Below are 17,523 nucleotides of genomic sequence, written 5' to 3' on the forward strand. Positions count from 1 at the left end.
CCCTCACGCCCCCGGTAACCAAACGTTTATTTTCTACATCTGAAACTCTATAATCTTTATTTTCAACGTGGACATTCTTTACTTCTGGTCAGTGCACCCTTTTCTTTAATAATTAAAGCAGATGTACAATGTTGGTCTGATAGGCCACATACAAGCTATTTAAATTAGCATCAAATCCAAGTGAGCTCATGTAGAAGCCAGAACGACTTCTCTGTATCTCAATATGTGAACGTTTCTTTTATCAGACCTCATCTCAACTAATTATATCTGCAAAGACACCGCTTCCAAATACGGTCACATTCTGAGGTTCTGGGTGGACACGAATTGGGGCGGGGGGGTGGCACTCTTCCACGCAGAACAGCACATAACATAAAAACACCCAGGCTTGTACGGCAGTGTCTCCGACAGCTCAGCCAAGAGCGCACGGTGTGGGCTATGTAGAGAAGGCTGCCACTGTGCCAGCTACAGATGCCATTTCTTTGGGCGAATCAGAGGCGCGAGTCAAGGCTTTTGCTGCTAAGGAATTGAAATGTCTACATTAGAGAGGTTGCTGTGACACTCCTGGCTGGGCCGTGACACTCGGTCCCCTGCAGGCTTTGAGTTACTTTCCTGTAGTGATGAAGCAGCCGTGGCTACCTGCGTTGGCCCTGGGCTGCGTTCTCAACCAGGGGTGATTTTGGCCCCCAGGGGCCTTTGGTGATGTCTGGAGACATTTTTGGTTGTCACAACTGGAGGGCAGGGGCTTCTGGCATCTCATGGGTTGAGGCCAGGGATGCTGCCAAACGTCCTACGATGCTCAGGTCTGGCCCTACAACACAGAATGATCCAGCCCCAAGTGCCGGAAGTGCTGAGATTGAAACCCTGCTCCAGACCATCACGTCGCCAGGAGAGCTAAACAGCCCCCTTTCTCCCGTAACTCACCTTCACTTACAACAGCAGAAGCTGTGGGTTAGGTACCGCACTTTACCAAGATCCTGAGTATTTGAAAACCAGAGGGGAAAAAGGATTGGGGCGATGTGCAGTGTTTCCTATAGTCATCTTAGTTTTTTCAGAAGAATTTATTTTTAACCACAAAATAATCCCCTCCCTAGTAAAGATTGGGGGAGGGGAGAGAGAGAACTGCAGGTTTAGAAATACAGACCATCCGTTGTTTTTTTTTTTTTTTTGCGGTACGCGGGCCTCTCACTGTTGTGGCCTCTCCCGTTGCGGAGCACAGGCTCCGGATGCACAGGCTCAGCGGCCATGGCTCACGGGCCCAGCCGCTCCGCGGCATGTGGGATCTTCCCGGACCGGGGCATGAACCCGCGTCCCCCACATCGGCAGGCGGACTCTCAGCCACTGCGCCACCAGGGAAGCCTGACCATCCATTCTTACTGAGACTTGTCTAGTTTGGATTTTGCTAAGACAGATGGTGGTCATGAGGGCCACAGCCATGTTTACTGATGGCTTCCTGCTTTGGCACCAATAAATCCGTGATCAGGAAAGACTTGGAAAAGAGGAGGCTGCTTGAGGAAGAGGTCAGGAAACTCTTCTCTGACACAGCAAATTAACGTTCCTTCCAAGTGTATTTTTTTCTTTCCTCTTTTCTTTTTATCGTGGTAAAACACATGTAACGTGAAATACCATTTTAACCATTTCTAAGCATACAGCTCGGTGGCATTGAGTACACTCATCAGTGTAGTTTTGAGTCCAGGCTGTTGCTCTTGCTGTAATAAGGCCGCTTCTCCCGGCCGCAGACTGTTTCCTCTGCCAGCCAGCGTGCCCGACACTCAGCCAACCTATAATCGAGTCCTCCTGAGTCTGACCCAGTAGATGTTATTGTCCCAGTTTATGGATGAGAAAACCCGTTGCAGAGCGGATTCCGACCCCACGTGTTGATTTGATTCCAGGGTCTCACTGACTTTGTCCAGTGCCTTCCGAAGGAAGAGCCACACAGTTGGGGAAAGCTCCCCCTTCTCTGCAGGCTTCGTCAGCAGCTCTCAGGGCTGTGCCTGGCCGGCTGTGAGGTTTCCAGGTCCACATCGATAACCGTAGACTTGCAAGGTGTACATACGTTCATTTTATTTAGATTACTTTTCTTTCCATCCCCCATCCGTTTCAAGTTTTATAGTGAAAAAGGAGTAGATGCTAACGTGTTAACTCTAAGTCTCATCCTAAGGGTAAACCCCCCCTTCTAAGTAAAAATCTCAGAGAAGTCACTCATTGGACCCTGTAGCTGGAACACGCACACACACGCACACATGCACACACGCACATGTTAAATTTCCGACTGAGGACCCTTCAAAACTGCAGCACCACTCTCCTAATGATAACGTAAGTCAAGGCTTCAGTAGGATTCGTTTGTGAGAAATGGACATTCAGCTTTTTGATAACACGCCGACTGAATGAAATATGCTGTTGTCCAAGATGCAGGTCTGGTCTTGACGGTAGGAAACCTCATTTTCCAACTATTTCATCTCACGCATTGAATCATGTTTTGCAGCTAAGAATTTGCAGCTGAGAACGTATTCCGTACCTCAGCCTTCCACCGGCCTAGAGGATGAAGAAATGGACCCAGAGAGGGTAGAGAACCCCCATGTCAAAGTACGCACGGCTCTTTCTCCTCTTGGGTGGGGTAATGGGAATTTCACGCCCTCGGATGAGTCTGGGTAACCGCCACAGCTCATACAAGGAGTGTATTGCATTGGAGTGGAGATGATAGAATCCTGTGTCTGGGCGTCCCCGAGATCACCCTCGGATTGAATGATTTGCCACAATGACTCACAGGACCCAGGAAGGCTTTTATACTCATGGTTATAGTTTATTTCAGTGAAAGGATGCAGATGAGTATCAACAGAGAACAAGGCACACAGGGCAGAGTCCAGGAGAAAATAGGCACAAGTTGTCCTTTCCAAGTGGGGCTTCAAGGACAGCATTCATTCTCGCAGGAGCCATGTGTGACAACACGCAGGACATTGTGCCAATCAGGGGGGCTCACCCAAGCCTTGGTGTTCAGGGTTTTTATGGGGGTCAATCACATAGGTGTGAAGTGCCCACAGTTAGTCTGCAGTGCCCCCCGGCTGCCCCAGAGGACAAACGGATGCGGTGTGACCCGGGGCCCCAGGCAAACAAAGACGGGCATTCAGCATAAATCACGTTGTTTGTATAAACTCTGCAGCATGAGCCAAGGCCCCAGGTATACAGAGATGCTCAGATCAGCCAGGATGTTCCAAAAGCTTAGAGGTTGTCACCCAGGAGCTGATTCCGGGCTAGTCTTGAGAACCGTTGGAATGTGCAGGGTTTGGACAGCCCAGGCCTGCTGAGTTAACCATTTACTGCACAGATCCCAGGGAGGGAGCATAACGTTAGGATGTAGACATTTGGCCTGAGCCGTGCTAAATGCAATCAGGTTCAGCTGCTCTGTGAATATGCCTCCCCACAAAATACCCGAATTCAGAACAGGTTTGTTGCAATTTGTGGCCCAGAAAAGCTCGATCTGGACATTTCCCAGGTCACTTTATTCAAGTGTAGCTGCAGTGGCCGGTTGGTGAAAGAGTCAGGCTTAGAGTTCAGCATCTGGGTGAATTTCAGCTCCTGTGTGTGGTCTGCTGGGAAATGAGCTCAGCAGTGCGTGGAGTGGAGAGCTCAGGTGTACGTGAATATTAGGGGATTTGGATGCACGGTTGTATCTCCTCATGACTTTTTTGTTCCCCGTGTTTCAGAAAACTGTTAAGCAAACCGTGGAAAAGACATATCTCCATGTGCTTTGTACTCCTGTTCCTGAGGAGTTTCTGAACGAGAATGTGGTATATTTTCTCAGAAATACAAAAGGTATCTTTCCAGCATGAGCGTGTGTGAGTGTGGGTGTGCGTGCATGTGCGTGTGTATATGTCTGAGACTCTTTAATTTTTACACGTCCTTGAGAAGATAGATTTTTTTTTTTTTTTTTTTTTGCGGTACACGGGCCTCTCACTGCTGTGGCCTCTCCCGTTGCGGAGCACAGGCTCCGGACGTGCAGGCTCAGCGGCCATGGCTCACGGGCCCAGCCGCTCCGTGACATGTAGGATCTTCCCGGACCAGGGCATGAACCCGTGTCCCCTGCATCGGCAGGCGGACTCTCAACCACTGCGCCACCAGGGAAGCCCGAGAAGATAGCTTTTTTATCAGTACTGTCAATCCTCATTGTTCACAGATTCCATATTTGCAAATTCACCGACTCACTCAAAATTTTTATAACTCCCAGTATTTCGATGCTTTCATGGTCATTTAAGGACACATACAGAGTGGGGAAAATTTGAGTCACCCAACACTCATGGACCCAGCTGAGGTCAGGCAAGGCCGTGCACTGCCTTCTTATTTCATTGAATGCTATAAACAAGTGTCTTTATCGTGCTCTGTTTAGTACCACAGTTTTCTAATTTTTGTGGGGGTTTTGGGTGATTTCGCTGTTTAAAGTGTCCCCAAGGGGGGGAAAAAATGTCCCCAAGGAAGGTGCTGAAGCGCTGGCTAGTGCTCAGAGAACAGGAAGGCTGTGATGTGCCTGGCAGAGAAAACTCGTGTGTTAACGTAAGCTTCGTTCAGACGTAAGTGATGGTGCTGTTGGCCATGAGTTCAATGTTAGTGAATCAACAGTAATGTTAAATAAGTTGTCTTTAAACGGAAACACACATAAGGAAGGTTATATACAGGCAGACCTCATTTTGTTGCGCTTCGCAGATACTGCATTTTTTTTTTTTTTTTACAAACTGAAGGCTGGTGGCAGCCCCGTGTGCAGCAAGTCCATCGGCGCCATTTTTCCAACGGTATTTGCCCACTTTATGTCTCTGCGTCACATTTTGGTGATTCTCTCAATATTTCAAACTTTTTCATTATTTATTATATGCGTGATGGTGATCTGTGATCAGTGATCTTTGAAGTTACTCCTAGGGTGCACTGAAGGCTCAGACGATGGTTAGCAGTTTTTAGCAATAAAGTTTTTCTTTTCTTTCATTTTTGGCTGTGCCGCACGGCACGTGGCATTGTAGTTCCCTGACCAGGGATCAAACCCGTGCCCCCTGCAGTGGAAGCGCGGAACCCTCACCACTGGACCGCCAGGGAATTCCCAGCAATAAAATATTTTTAAATTAAGGTATATACATTGTTTTTTTTAGACATAATGCTATTGCACAGTTAATAGACTACAGCATAGTGTAAACATACTTCTGCACTGGGAAACCAAAAACTCCGTGTGACTCGCTTCATTGCGATATTTGCTTTACTGTGATCTGGAATCGAAACCACAGTACCTCCGAGGTCTGCTTATATTGATGGTTGATGAAAATGTGACCAGAGGTTCACAGGAACCTAGACCCATATTTCCTGTAGGAACAATGGCTCAGCATCCACTAATTCTGTGTTTGTGGTGACCTCATAGAACATAAGTACTGCAAATAATGAGAATTGACTGTATTGATGTCATCTTAGTTCTATTTATAACAATTAGAGGAAGATTCAAAATGACGTCACCCTGAGTTATAAGACGAGTTTTGGTGGGCTTTCTCCACGTTGCTGTGTGATTTTATTTTATTTCATTTTTTTTAACGTTTTGGCTGTGCCTCGTGGCAGGTGGGATCTTAACTCTCCGACCAGGGATCGAATCTGCACCCCCTGCATTGCAAGCCCAGTCTTAACCACTGGACCGCCAGGGAAGTCCTGGCTGTGTGATTTTATTTTATTTATTTTTTTACATCTTTATTGGAGTATAATTGCTTTAAAATGTGTGTTAGTTTCTGCTTTATAACAAAGTGAATCAGTTATACATATACATGTGTTCCCATATCTCTTCCCTCGGCTGTGTGATTTTAGACAGAGGTGCCACTCAGAAGCCAAGTTCATCCTTCAGGGTAACTTCTTGGCTGGATGTTCCCACTGTGCATTCCCACTGCATTGCCCAAGTGATTGTTCTCTGGTCTCTTCTGACCCTTTGCTCTTCCTCTTGCCGTATTCCATCCAGGCTGACTCTCCGCTCTCTCTGACTGCGCTTCCCCCATTTCTTCTGCCGTTGCCTCTACCTCCCAACCTGTGTATAGCATACCCTAAATTCTAGAACAAACATTCTGTTGCTTTTCTTTTCCTTTTTTGAACTTTGATGGCCCTTTGGATCACGACCTCACCGCTAAGCTCTGAGCTTCCGTAATTTGTTCTTCCCAAGTGAGTGGGAATAAGAAGAAAGATGACAGATAGAGGCTCAGTATTAAACAGCTACTCCCGTTACAGTTCTTGTCTGGGGAGGGGCCAATCTCAGCTCAGTGTTTCCCTTTTTTATTTTTTTTTTATTTTTTAATTTTTTTTGCGGTACACGGGCCTCTCACTGCTGTGGCCTCTCCCATTGCAGAGCACAGGCTCTGGACGCGCAGGCTCAGCGGCCATGGCTCACGGGCCCATCCGCTCCGCGGCATGTGGGATCTTCCCAGACTGGGGCACGAACCTGTGTCCCCTGCATCAGCAGGCGGACTCTCAACCACTGCACCACCAGGGAAGCCCTCCCTTTTTAAAATTTATTTATTTATTTATTTTTGGCTGCACTGGGTCTTCGTTGCTGTGCGTGGGCTTTCTCTAGTTGTGGTGAGCGGGGGCTACACTTCGTTGCGGTGCGCGGGCTTCTCATTGCGGTGGCTTCTCTTGTTGCGGAGCACGGGCTCTAGGCGTATGGGGTTCAGTAGTTGTGGCACAGGGACTTAGCTGCTCCGCGGCATGTGGGATCTTCCTGGACCACGAATCTGTGTCTCCTGCATTGGCAGGCGGATTCTTAACCACTGCGCCACCAGGGGAGCCCAATGCTTCCCTTTTAACAGTAATCACAACCCAATACAGTAAGTCCCCTACATACGAATGAGTTCCGTTCTGAGAGCACGTTCGTAAGTCCGGTTGGTTCGTAAGTCCAACAAGGTTAGCCTAGGTACCCAACTAACACGATTGGCTGTATAGTACTGCACTGTAATAGGTTTATAATACTTTTCACGCAAATAATACATAAACAAACACAAAAAATAAAGAAAGCAGTTTTAATCTGTACCCTTGAAAAGTACAGTAGTGCAGTACAACAGCTGGCACACAGGGGCTGGCATCGAGTGAACAGGCAGGAAGAGTTACTGACTGGAGGAGGGAGGGGGGTGGGAGATGGTAGAGCTGAAGGATCGTCAGCAATAGGGGACGGAGGGCGAGCTGCAATGTCACTCACGCCTGACGCTGATGACACTGGTTCCGGTTCCTTGCTGGAACCAGATGCACGTTCGCACCTTTGAAAATTCTCCACCTGAAGGTTCGTATGTAGGGGACTTACTGTAACAACAATAATCAGCTTTGGGCGGGGCGGGAACGGCATTTACCCCGACTTTATTACTGTTTACTCTCATCATATTTTTTTTACAGTTATCTTTCACTGATGTCAAGCTTTCTTTCTTTTTTCATACTTAGTTTTTACAGTTTCCCTTTAAGTAAATTTATTTCAGTAAAGAAGCGTCTGATAGAAACCTATTAGGCAAAGAAGAGTGCGCGTCTACACAGATGCTGGGAAAGGCATGTAGACTGAAGCTTGTGAAATAATTGCAGTTGATATGTTTGCTGTGTCTCCCAGTTAGATTGAGAGAAGGGTCCAAGGGACCTTTAAAGTGTCTACCGAGCTGACTGGTGCTGACTGATTTTTTGATCAGGGGGCCGGTGGGGAGACGGGGAGGGAGGGAGTGCACATCAAAGAAAACCTGGCCGAGAGGTAGACTGTTCCCAAACTTGTCTTTTAAAACCCCATGACTTGGGACTTCCCTGGTGGTCCAGTGGTTAGGACTCTGCTCTCGCTGCCGGGGCCCGGGTTTGACCCCTGGTCGGGGAGCTAAGGTCCTGCAAGCTGTGCGGTGTGGCCAAAAAATAAAGAAAAAAACAACAAAAAAAAACCCCCAAAAGCCTGTGACTTGAAAGGTACTTTGGTGATGAACCGGGGAGGCATGGCTGGGAGTGGGGAGATAGAGCAAGCAAGGAGCCCAAGAAACGTTTCTAGAAAATCCAAAGTGTTTCTATCCTTGTTCAGCTGTAGACGCTCCAACTAGATCAGCTCGTGTGTGTGGCTCCTGGGTGTTGCTTTTGTGAACCTCTGAACCACAGCGCGACCCTCAGCATGTATTTGTTTCTCAATGAGCGCGTATCCTGACCTGTGCCTGGAACATTCCTTTGTAGTTACTTGTGAAGGAGGAGCTGGTTCCTGTACACTTGGAAATGTTATCTGTGTCCACTTCCCTCCTCATTTCATTCCCCAAATCTGTTCCTGTTTAGAGACCATCTCTGAGGCGACAGACATGAAGGAAGCTATGGAAATTATGCCCCAAACACTGGAGTATGGAATTATAAATTCACATGTGCTTGGTCTCCTGAAGGATATTATATGTCAGGTAAGTACGGACGGAAAAAAGAATCTCAGCACTGTTTAAGAGTAAGGCCATCTAATTCATTGATTCCACAAAGAGGTGGTCAGCAGCTCTTAGATTCCAGGTGCTGTCATGGGCCCTGAGGACAGTGGAGCAGTGAGCAGGACAGATGACAGCCCTGTGCTATGGGAGGTTATACTGGGGGAAGGACACCAAACACCAACACATAAACTGGAAAATATCAGGTAGTGACAGGTGGCATTAGGAAAATAAACCCTAGTAATGTGATAGAAATGACCTGTTCATGCGTGTGTGCATGCGTGTGTGTGTATGTGTGTGTGTGTGTGTGTGTGTGTGTGTGTGTGTGTGTGTGTGCAGGGGGTGGTGGTAAGGGACGACCTTGCTGGGGAGGTGACATCGGAGCTTTCTTTATAGACAACCAATAAAATAGCCCATAAGCAGCCTTGTTCACTAATGATAAGTTATTAGGGATATATAATAGGGTGGGACTGAGGTGGTCAGGAAAGACCCCTCTGAGGAAGTGGCATTGAATTGAGGGGGGAATGAGGTGAAGGCATCAAATGTGAGGATCTGCAGGAAGAGCATCCTGGGCAGAGAAAACAGCACATGCAAAGGTCCTGAGGCAGGAGCAGACTTAGCTTGCTCCAGACACAGAAGGATGACCAGTGCAGCTGGAGAGTAGTGAGGGAAGTTTGGAGAGGAAGGTAGGTTTGAAGCACGGCAATAAAATGATCTGGCTTGCATTTTTCTTCTGGCTGTTGTGTGAACAACATATGCAGCGGCAAGAGCGTATGGGACCAGTAGACCTAATAGCAGGCCGTGGAAACATCCAAGTGGTGGATGATGGCTGTTTAGGCTCCGGAATTCAATCAGGGGAGGAAGCGGGAAGCAAACAGCATCAAGAATATGTTGGGGGGCTTCCCTGGTGGCGCAGTGGTTGAGAGTCCGCCTGCCGATGCCGGGGACATGGGATCGTGCCCCGGTCCGGGAAGATCCCACATGCCGTGGAGCGGCTGGGCCTGTGAGCCATGGCCGCTGAGCCTGTGCGTCCGGAGACTGTGCTCCGCAACGGGAGAAGCCACAGCAGTGAGAGGCCCGCGTACCGCAAAGAAGAAAAAAAAATATGTTGGGCATGGAGCCAACAGGACTTGCTGATGACTTGGATATGGAAGTTTAGGAAAAGAGCATCCAGAATGATTCCTAGGATTTGTGTTTGAACAAGCAGGGAGATTTGGGGGTCATTACTGAGATGGGGGGGTGGAGGGATCTGGAGGAAAACCCCAGAACTCTATTTTGCACATGTTAAGCTTGAGATGCCTCCTAGACATCCAAGTTGAGGTGTGCAGCAGGACGTATAAGTCTGGAGCTCAGGGGAGAGCTCAAGGGGGTCTTCCAGAAATATTTATTGAGCATTTACTGTATTCTATAGCAGTAATCAACACAGTCAAGGTCTGTGCCTCACAGACCTTACATCCTAGTCAGGAAGATTTACGTTAAACAAGATCAATGAGAAAATATACAGTGTGTTAGATAGTGACAGGAGTTCAGGAGAAAGGTGAAGCTGGGAAGGGGGTTAGGAAATGTTGGCAGGTGGTAAAAGTAGGGCTTTTGAAATTTTGGATAGGGTGGCCAGGAAGACCTCAATGTTGTCTTTTGCTGGGACTGTTGCAGTTGGCTCCTGATAGATTTCCCAGTTTCTGCTTTTGCTCCTACACTATACTCTCCACATGCCAACCAGAGAGATCCTTTACAAAATGGGAGCCACTGACATGGTGTCAAGCCAAGGGACTGGATGAAACAACCAAGGGAGAGGATATAGAAGGAGGAGAATGAGATGAGAGGGAAACTAGGGGGCAGGATGAAAGGGGGCCAATTTATTATTTTTGAAAATTGGGCAAATAAAGGGAAGGCTCTAACCATTTATTCTGCCTTCTCTATATGAACCGGATAATCAAATAGTAGATAAGGGAAGTGTCTCTTTATAAAAGCATTTCAGCTATTTAAAAAAGAAAGTTTAGAATGAGACTCTTTCAGTAGTGCAGCTCTCACTGTGTTGAAGGATCTAGGTATTGAACATCAATGGATGCTAAGATCAAAAAAAAGAAAAAAAGGAAGAGAGAGGACTTCCCTGGCAGTCCAGTGGTTAGGACTCTGCACTTCCACTGCAGGGGGCACAGGTATGATCCCTGGTTGGGGAACTAAGATCCTGCATGCCTCATTGGGTGGCCAAAAAACCCCCCCAAACCAGAAAAACAACCCCCCCAAAAGAGAGAAAAACCAAACATTATTTGTCTCCTGATAGAAGAAACACCAATAGTCTTGGCAAAGGGATTCTGAGCCAGTCTCTGGACCCAGCTGCCAATTTGCAGGAAAAGACAAGAGGAGCTTGTTGAGTTCTACCATGAGGATGCAGTCAGCAAAATCCAAGCTGGGAGACTCAGCACATTCTGGGTTCTTCAATAAACTGGAAGTACATGTAGATTAAAAGAGTCTTAAAAGACGTGTCAAATTTTAAGAAAAACGGGCAAAACTAAAAATCAAAACCCAACCCAATCAACCAACCCACCAAACAAACAAAGAAGCCAACCAACCTGTGGGCATTTGTACATCACTTTCTATGTGAGGGTAAGTCATGTAATTGTATTCAAGTGATTTCATAAATTCATGCTTCTGTCAACTGAATTTCCCAAAGACCGCGTGCTCAGTATCTTCTTTATTTTCACCTTCACACAAACTTGGAGCTTAGCTGATGGGTTAACACACAGTTCTCGCTTCCCTGTGCCATAGTTTCTAACTCAGCTGCCCTGTGGCTGGTGGCAGCTAAAGAAATACAGTATTATCTTCTGGGTAGTCACCTCAGGCTTGGTTCAAACTCTTTACCCTTGGGCCATTCTCAGTCAAATATAATTTCTCTTTAGGTCTGTGCTCCGGGCTGGAGTAGTTCACTTTGTCACTGTATTGTTACTTTCTATTATCGCGTATTCAAAGCCAGAGGCAACTTAAGTGCATGAATTGTTGAATATGACGTGTGATTTGCTTCTTCTTAAAAAAATTTTTATTACAGTATAGTTGATTTACAGTGTTGCGTTAGTCTGCTGTACAGCACAGTGACTCGGTTATACATATACATGTATCTACTCCTTTAGATTCTTTTCTCATATAGGTCATTACAGAGTATTGAGAAGAGTTCTCCCTGTGCTATACAGTAGGTCCTTATTAGTTATCTATTTTATATAGAGTAGTGTGTCTATGTCAATCCCAATCTCCCAATTTATCCCTCCTCCCTCTGCTTTCTCCCCTGGTAACCGTAAGTTTGTTTTCTACATCGGTGACTCTATTTCTGTTTTGTAAATAAGTTCATTTGTACTCAACCATAAAAAAGAACGAAATAATGCCATTTGCAGCAACATGGATGGATCGAGGAATTGTCATACTGAGTGAAATAAGTCAGACAGAGAAAGACAAATACCACATGATATCGCTTATACGTGGAATCTAAAAAAATGGTACAAATGATTTGATTCGTAAACTCGGCTTTTCAGGTTTTCTTGCCAGCCTTGTCCTTCAGTCAGCACAAGGATGCGAGCCTGGGATTCACATCTGGAGAAGTCTTGGACTCCTCTGAGTACGACATAGACCTACCTAGCATGCCCGGGGAAGCAGTAGAATATCACAGCATTCAATTAATACGGGATGAATTTTTAATGAACATCCAGAAATTTGCAAGTAATATTCAAAGAACAATGCAGCAACTTGAAGGTAAGGCTTTATTTTTCTCCTCCTTAGTTAAGCAGGATACGTTTACTTTAAGAAGAATTTTAGAGTTCAGGAGGTTTTTTTTATTGTTTTAATTTATGATCGTTCTTGTTTACCTGCTCGTGATATGAAAGACACCAAGCTGGACATTGTAAGAAACACAAAGAGGAATGAAGAATGACGAATCCTTGTCCTCAAGGATCTTATAATCCGGTGCCCAAAGAACTATGGCAGAATAAGGAGCTTGAGAGAGATATTAGGGTCTTTAGGGCTTGGAAGAGTGAGACCATATTGGAGAAGTGGTGGGGGAATCAAAGAGGACTTCCTGAAGGAGGCAGCATTTGACCTCATCTGAAAGGATGAGCAAGGCATTGGAGTAGGTGGAGTTGGGGAGCAAGGGCATTTTGGGCAGGGAGAATGATGGACCTTTGGTGGTTCTTTTTCCATTCATTTTGCTAAGTACTCTATGAGATTCAGTTTGCTAAGCATTCTGTATTTTCAGTCTGAAGACCTAGCCTTTCAGTATGAAAAATTCTCTTGATAATTTCCTCCACTATTTGTCTTTGTTTTCTCTTGTTAATATTCCTGTTGGATATGTGCTGTTGATTCTGTTTCCTAACTTTTCACTTGCATTTTCCATCTCTTTGTCTGTGTATTCTACTTTCCTGAAGAGTTCCTCAGCTATTACCTTCACAAATTTTGATTAGACTTTTCACATCAGCTATCGTCTTTTTAATTTTTAAGACCTCTTATTCTGTGATTGTACCTTTTCCATACATTCCAAACTTCTGTTCTAGTTTGCTGGATGCCATGTTGTCTCAAATCTCTGAGACTAATAGTTGGGATTAAAACATTTTTTTTGTCTGTTCTTTACATTCTCTCAGTTTCCTCTGGAGTCATTGTTTCTGATTTATTCTTGGACTGTCTGTTTCATGTTGGAGGCTTTCTCGAATATCTGTTGAGCTCTGGTTGTTTGTTCAATTTTTAATTTAATTTAATTTTATTTTATTTGGCTGCATTGGGTCTTAGTTGCAACACGCAGGATCTCCATTGCGGCACACGGGATCTTTCGTTGTGGCGTGTGGGCTCTCTAGTTGTGGTACGCAGGCTCCAGAGCATGCAGGCTCAGTAGTTGCAGCATGTGGGCTCTCTAGTTGTGGCGCACGGGCTGTATAGGGCGCAGGCTCAGTAGTTGCGGCGCGTGGGCTTAGTTGCCCCATGGCATGTGGGATCTTAGTTCCCTGACCAGGGATCAAACCTGCATCGGAGGGTGGATTCTTACCCACTGGACCACCAGGGAAGTCCCTGTTTGTTCAGTTTTTAAATTGACATCACTTAGGTTGTAAACTCATCTTAAATAGCTAAATCATTTTGATCGAGCTTAACACTGGAGCAGTGATCTAATTATCTAAAGTGTTTTAGTTACATTCTAATGAAAGAGAATGAGATATAGAAATATTAGGACAGGGAAGTACCAGGCCATATACTGATGTCTGGAGAGACGAGCCAGCTGATTAACTGGAACATACATTGTCTGTAATCATTTTCCCCAAACTAGTGGCTGACTGACCATTTTTATTCTACTAGGTGAGATCAAGTTAGAAATGCCAAGCATCAATGTAGAGAGAGAGGTGTCTGACCTGGCAGCTGACCCAGAAACCGTGGAAATTTTGGAGCAGTGCGTGATAAACTGGTTGAATCAGATATCAGTAGCTCTTGAGGTCCAGATAAAAAAGACGCCTCAGGTAATGTGTGCAATGCTTTTGACGATCCCTGATCCAGTTCATGTTTGCCATCCCGAGAACGAGCCAGGAGTCTGCGGATCTGAGCGATCTAGCCTCTTTTCTTACTGTTTTGTGACCTCCTTAAAAATATCAAAGTAAACGTACCCAAGATGTCATTCTTGGGCTTTCTGACGTTAGTGTGCTAATAGATGACTCTCTGCTGTTGATAAAGATAATACTGTGTATGGGTCAGGATGTTTGGGCTAAAAATAAGAAAAACCAAACCAACCAGGAAACCCAACTCAGCTGGCTTAAATAAGAAAGAGGATTTGTTGGCTCCCGTAACTGAAAAGTCTAGAGGCAATTCTGGATTCAGGTATGGTTTGATCATGACTCTGGCACTCTAGCTGTGTTGCTGTGTTAATCTCTTGGTTCCAAACTCCTCTCTGAGGGGGCTTCCTCCTCAGGCTAGTTTCCTTCATGGTGGCAACTGGTAATAGTTTCTGACCCCACATCCACATACCACCTTGTCCAGAGAAAGACGGAGTGTCTACCATTCCCGACTGGAGTCCTGAGGTTTCACTCTGATTGGATCATCCTAGGTCAAGTGCCCACCCCCGAAGTCCTTGTATGGATTAGCCCCTAACTAGAGCGTTTGGGAGGAGAGGCCTGGATGCTGGAGGAGCAACCACAGGTGTGGACTCCCCACTAATGATGATGCTGTTTGTGTGCTCCTGTCATCTCTCAGGGTAATGGTCCTCTGGCCGAAATTGAATTCTGGCGAGAAAGAAATGCCACCCTAAGTGCACTCCATGAACAAACAAAGCTTCCAGTAGTCAGAAAAGTCTTGGATGTGATCAAGGAATCCAATTCTATGCTTGTGGCCAACCTGCAGCCTGTCTTAACTGAATTGTTCAAGTTGCACATGGAGGCCTCAGACAATGTGCGGTTTCTTTCCACAGTGGAACGTCATTTCAAAGTATGCCGGGTGCACTGCACTTTGGAAAGTCAGCTCTGTAAACTAGATTTCACACGGATTTAACTTCCTTTTGTTTGTTCAGCATTTAAAAAATTGTAGTGAAAAATATATAACGTGATATTTATTATTCAGCCACTTGTAAGAGTTCAGTAGCATTAAATGCATAACTGGGTACCCCTTATCACTATCTATGTACAGAACTTTTTCACCATCCCCAACATAAACTCAGCATCCCTTTAAACAACTCCGACTTCCGCCAGCCCTTGGTAACCTCTTTTCTAATTTCTGTCTCTCTGAATTTGCCTGTTCTAGGTATTTCATAGAAGTGGAATCATACCATCTTTGCCCTTCTGTGTCTGGTTTATTTCACTCAACATAATGTTTTCAAGATTCATCCATGCTGTAGTTATATGTCAGAATCTCATTGCTTTTTAGGGCTCAATAACATTCCATTGTACGTATACACCACATTTTGTTTGTCCATTCTTCTGTTGATGGACATTTGGGTTACTTCCACCTTTTGGCTATTGTGAATAATGCTGCTATGAATACGGGTATACAGATATTTGTTTGAGTCTGTGCTTTCAGTTCGTTTGGGCATATACCCAAGAGTAGAATTGCTGGGACATCTGGCGATTCTATGTTTAACTGTCTGATAATTCTGTGTTTAACCATCTATGAAGATTCTATGTTTAACTCTTTTCCTCAGTGACTGCACCATTTTACATTCCCACCAGCAGTGCGCAAGTGTAATTTCCTTTTTCGGGATTCCCCTCCCCTCTGATTTATCATACACAGTACCATATTCCAAGGCCAGGAGTCGTTACTCTTGTCCCAATAATGAGACCAGTAAAAGTCCTGTTTGTGTTGCTGAGGGGTTAATATGTGTGTGGTGAAGCGCTGTAGAGGTACAGGCCCAGGTCCCGAGTATCCCACATCTGCATACGTGACCTCTCTGAGCCTGTTTCTTTCTCTGGAAAACTGGGATCATGAGAGAACCTACCTCAAATGGTTGCTGGAAGGTTCAAATGAACTTATGACTGCAAAGCACTTAGCACATCAAAAGTAGTATCAGGGAAGCAACTGTCCAACAACTGTATGAGTGGTCCACGGATAAGGATCTATGTGGTCCTGTATAAGTGGTACAACAAGTGATCGAATCTGAGGGCTTGAGGTCCAAGTGGAATCTGCCATGGAGCTGATGTTAGTGGCAACATCATCTCCTTCTCTGAGATTTATTTATCGTCTCTGCAAAATGAGTGGCTTGCAGAGATCAGTGAGAGTCAAGCTTACATCACTCATGCATCACTTTTGTAATTTTTCCATCCCTCTGTGCATCTGAAACTTACTTTTCTGTAAGTTGACTTTTTAAAAATATGTATTTTATTTATTTACTTATTTTGGCTGTGCCAGGTCTTAGCTGTGGCATGAGAACTCTTAGTTGTGGCATGCATGTGGGATCTAGTTCCCCGACCAGGGATCGAACCTGGGCCCCCTGCATTGGGAGCATGGACTCTCACCCACTGGACCACCAGGGAAGTCCCTCTTTAAGTTGACTTTAAATTTGTACGTGTGTGTGTGTGTGTAATTTAGCCTCAAACAATCATACCTGTGCAGTCATGGGTTTGATATACCAGTCGTTTCTAATACGCAGTAAAATAAGTATATATATATATATATATATATATATATATATATATATTTATTTATTTATTTAAAATTTTTTTTCTTGTGTCATTTGACTTTTGATATGGTTTGTGATATTTAAAAATTTTTTTTAAAAAATTAATAATTTTATTTTTGGCTGCATTGGGTCTTCTCTGGTTGCGGTGAGCGGGGGCTACTCTTTGCTGCAGTGCACAGGCCTCTGCCTCTCATTACGGTGGCTTCTCTTCTTGCGGAGCAGGGGGCTCTAGGCGTACGGGCTTCAATAGGTGTGGCACGCAGGCTCAGTAGTTGTGGCTCACAGGCTCTAGAGCGCAAGCTCAGTAGCTGTGGCGCACAGGCCCAGTTGCTCCGAGGCATGTTGGATCTTCCCGGACCAGGGATTGAACCTGCGTCCCCTGCATTGGCAGGCAGATTCCTAACCACTGCGCCACCAGGGTAGTCCCCATATTTTTTAAAAGTTTTGAGTGCTGTCAAAATCATCTCCCTTCCTGCTGGGGGACACATACCCTGGAAAACACTGGCACCTCTAGGTCACCTCTAGAATGCCAGCTTTGATTCATTCAGTGGCACTCTTGCCACTAAATATAATATAATTATATATGTATATAATATGTATATACACACCATACTTCATATACATGTCTGCAAATTGCTTTATTAACTTTAATTGTAAATCTTATCTTTCCATGTCAGCACCTACAGACCTATTTCAAACTTCTTTTGTTTGTTAAACATTTTATCCCATAACGAGGACTTTTTTAAAATTAAGAAGAATGTCCTACACTGTTGGTGGGAATGTAAGTTGGTGTAGCCACTGTGGAAAACAGTATGGAGGTTCCTCAGAAAACTAAAAATAGAGCTACCATATGATCCAGCAGTCCCACTCCTGGGCATATATCCAGACAAAACTATAATTCAAAAAGATACATGCACCCCTGTGTTCATAGCAGCACTATTCACAACAGCCAAGACATGGAAACAACCAAAGTGTCCATCGACA

At 45.2% G+C, this 17,523-nt stretch overlaps 1 protein-coding gene across 7 annotated transcripts in view; it reads left to right on the top strand.

The window, feature by feature from the left end:
- The window catches only part of DNAH10 (dynein axonemal heavy chain 10), a 149,356-nt gene that overhangs the window by 7,342 nt on the left and 124,491 nt on the right, over positions 1-17,523 (top strand). For 6 of the 7 annotated variants that reach the window (XM_027125048.1, XM_027125051.1, XM_027125049.1 and 3 more), the window contains 6 exons: positions 2,483-2,583; positions 3,702-3,810; positions 8,284-8,399; positions 11,939-12,155; positions 13,740-13,897; positions 14,625-14,855. In XM_027125048.1, coding sequence (XP_026980849.1) covers positions 2,483-2,583; positions 3,702-3,810; positions 8,284-8,399; positions 11,939-12,155; positions 13,740-13,897; positions 14,625-14,855 — 932 coding nt within the window. The remainder of the gene's footprint in view (positions 1-2,482; positions 2,584-3,701; positions 3,811-8,283; positions 8,400-11,938; positions 12,156-13,739; positions 13,898-14,624; positions 14,856-17,523) is intronic. The other variant, XM_027125053.1, reaches the window with a different exon arrangement.

This window comes from Aethalodelphis obliquidens, unplaced genomic scaffold, assembly GCF_003676395.1.
Source record: "Aethalodelphis obliquidens isolate GAN/ISIS:26980383/991018 unplaced genomic scaffold, ASM367639v1 scaffold28, whole genome shotgun sequence".
NCBI classification, from domain to species: domain Eukaryota; kingdom Metazoa; phylum Chordata; class Mammalia; order Artiodactyla; family Delphinidae; genus Aethalodelphis; species Aethalodelphis obliquidens.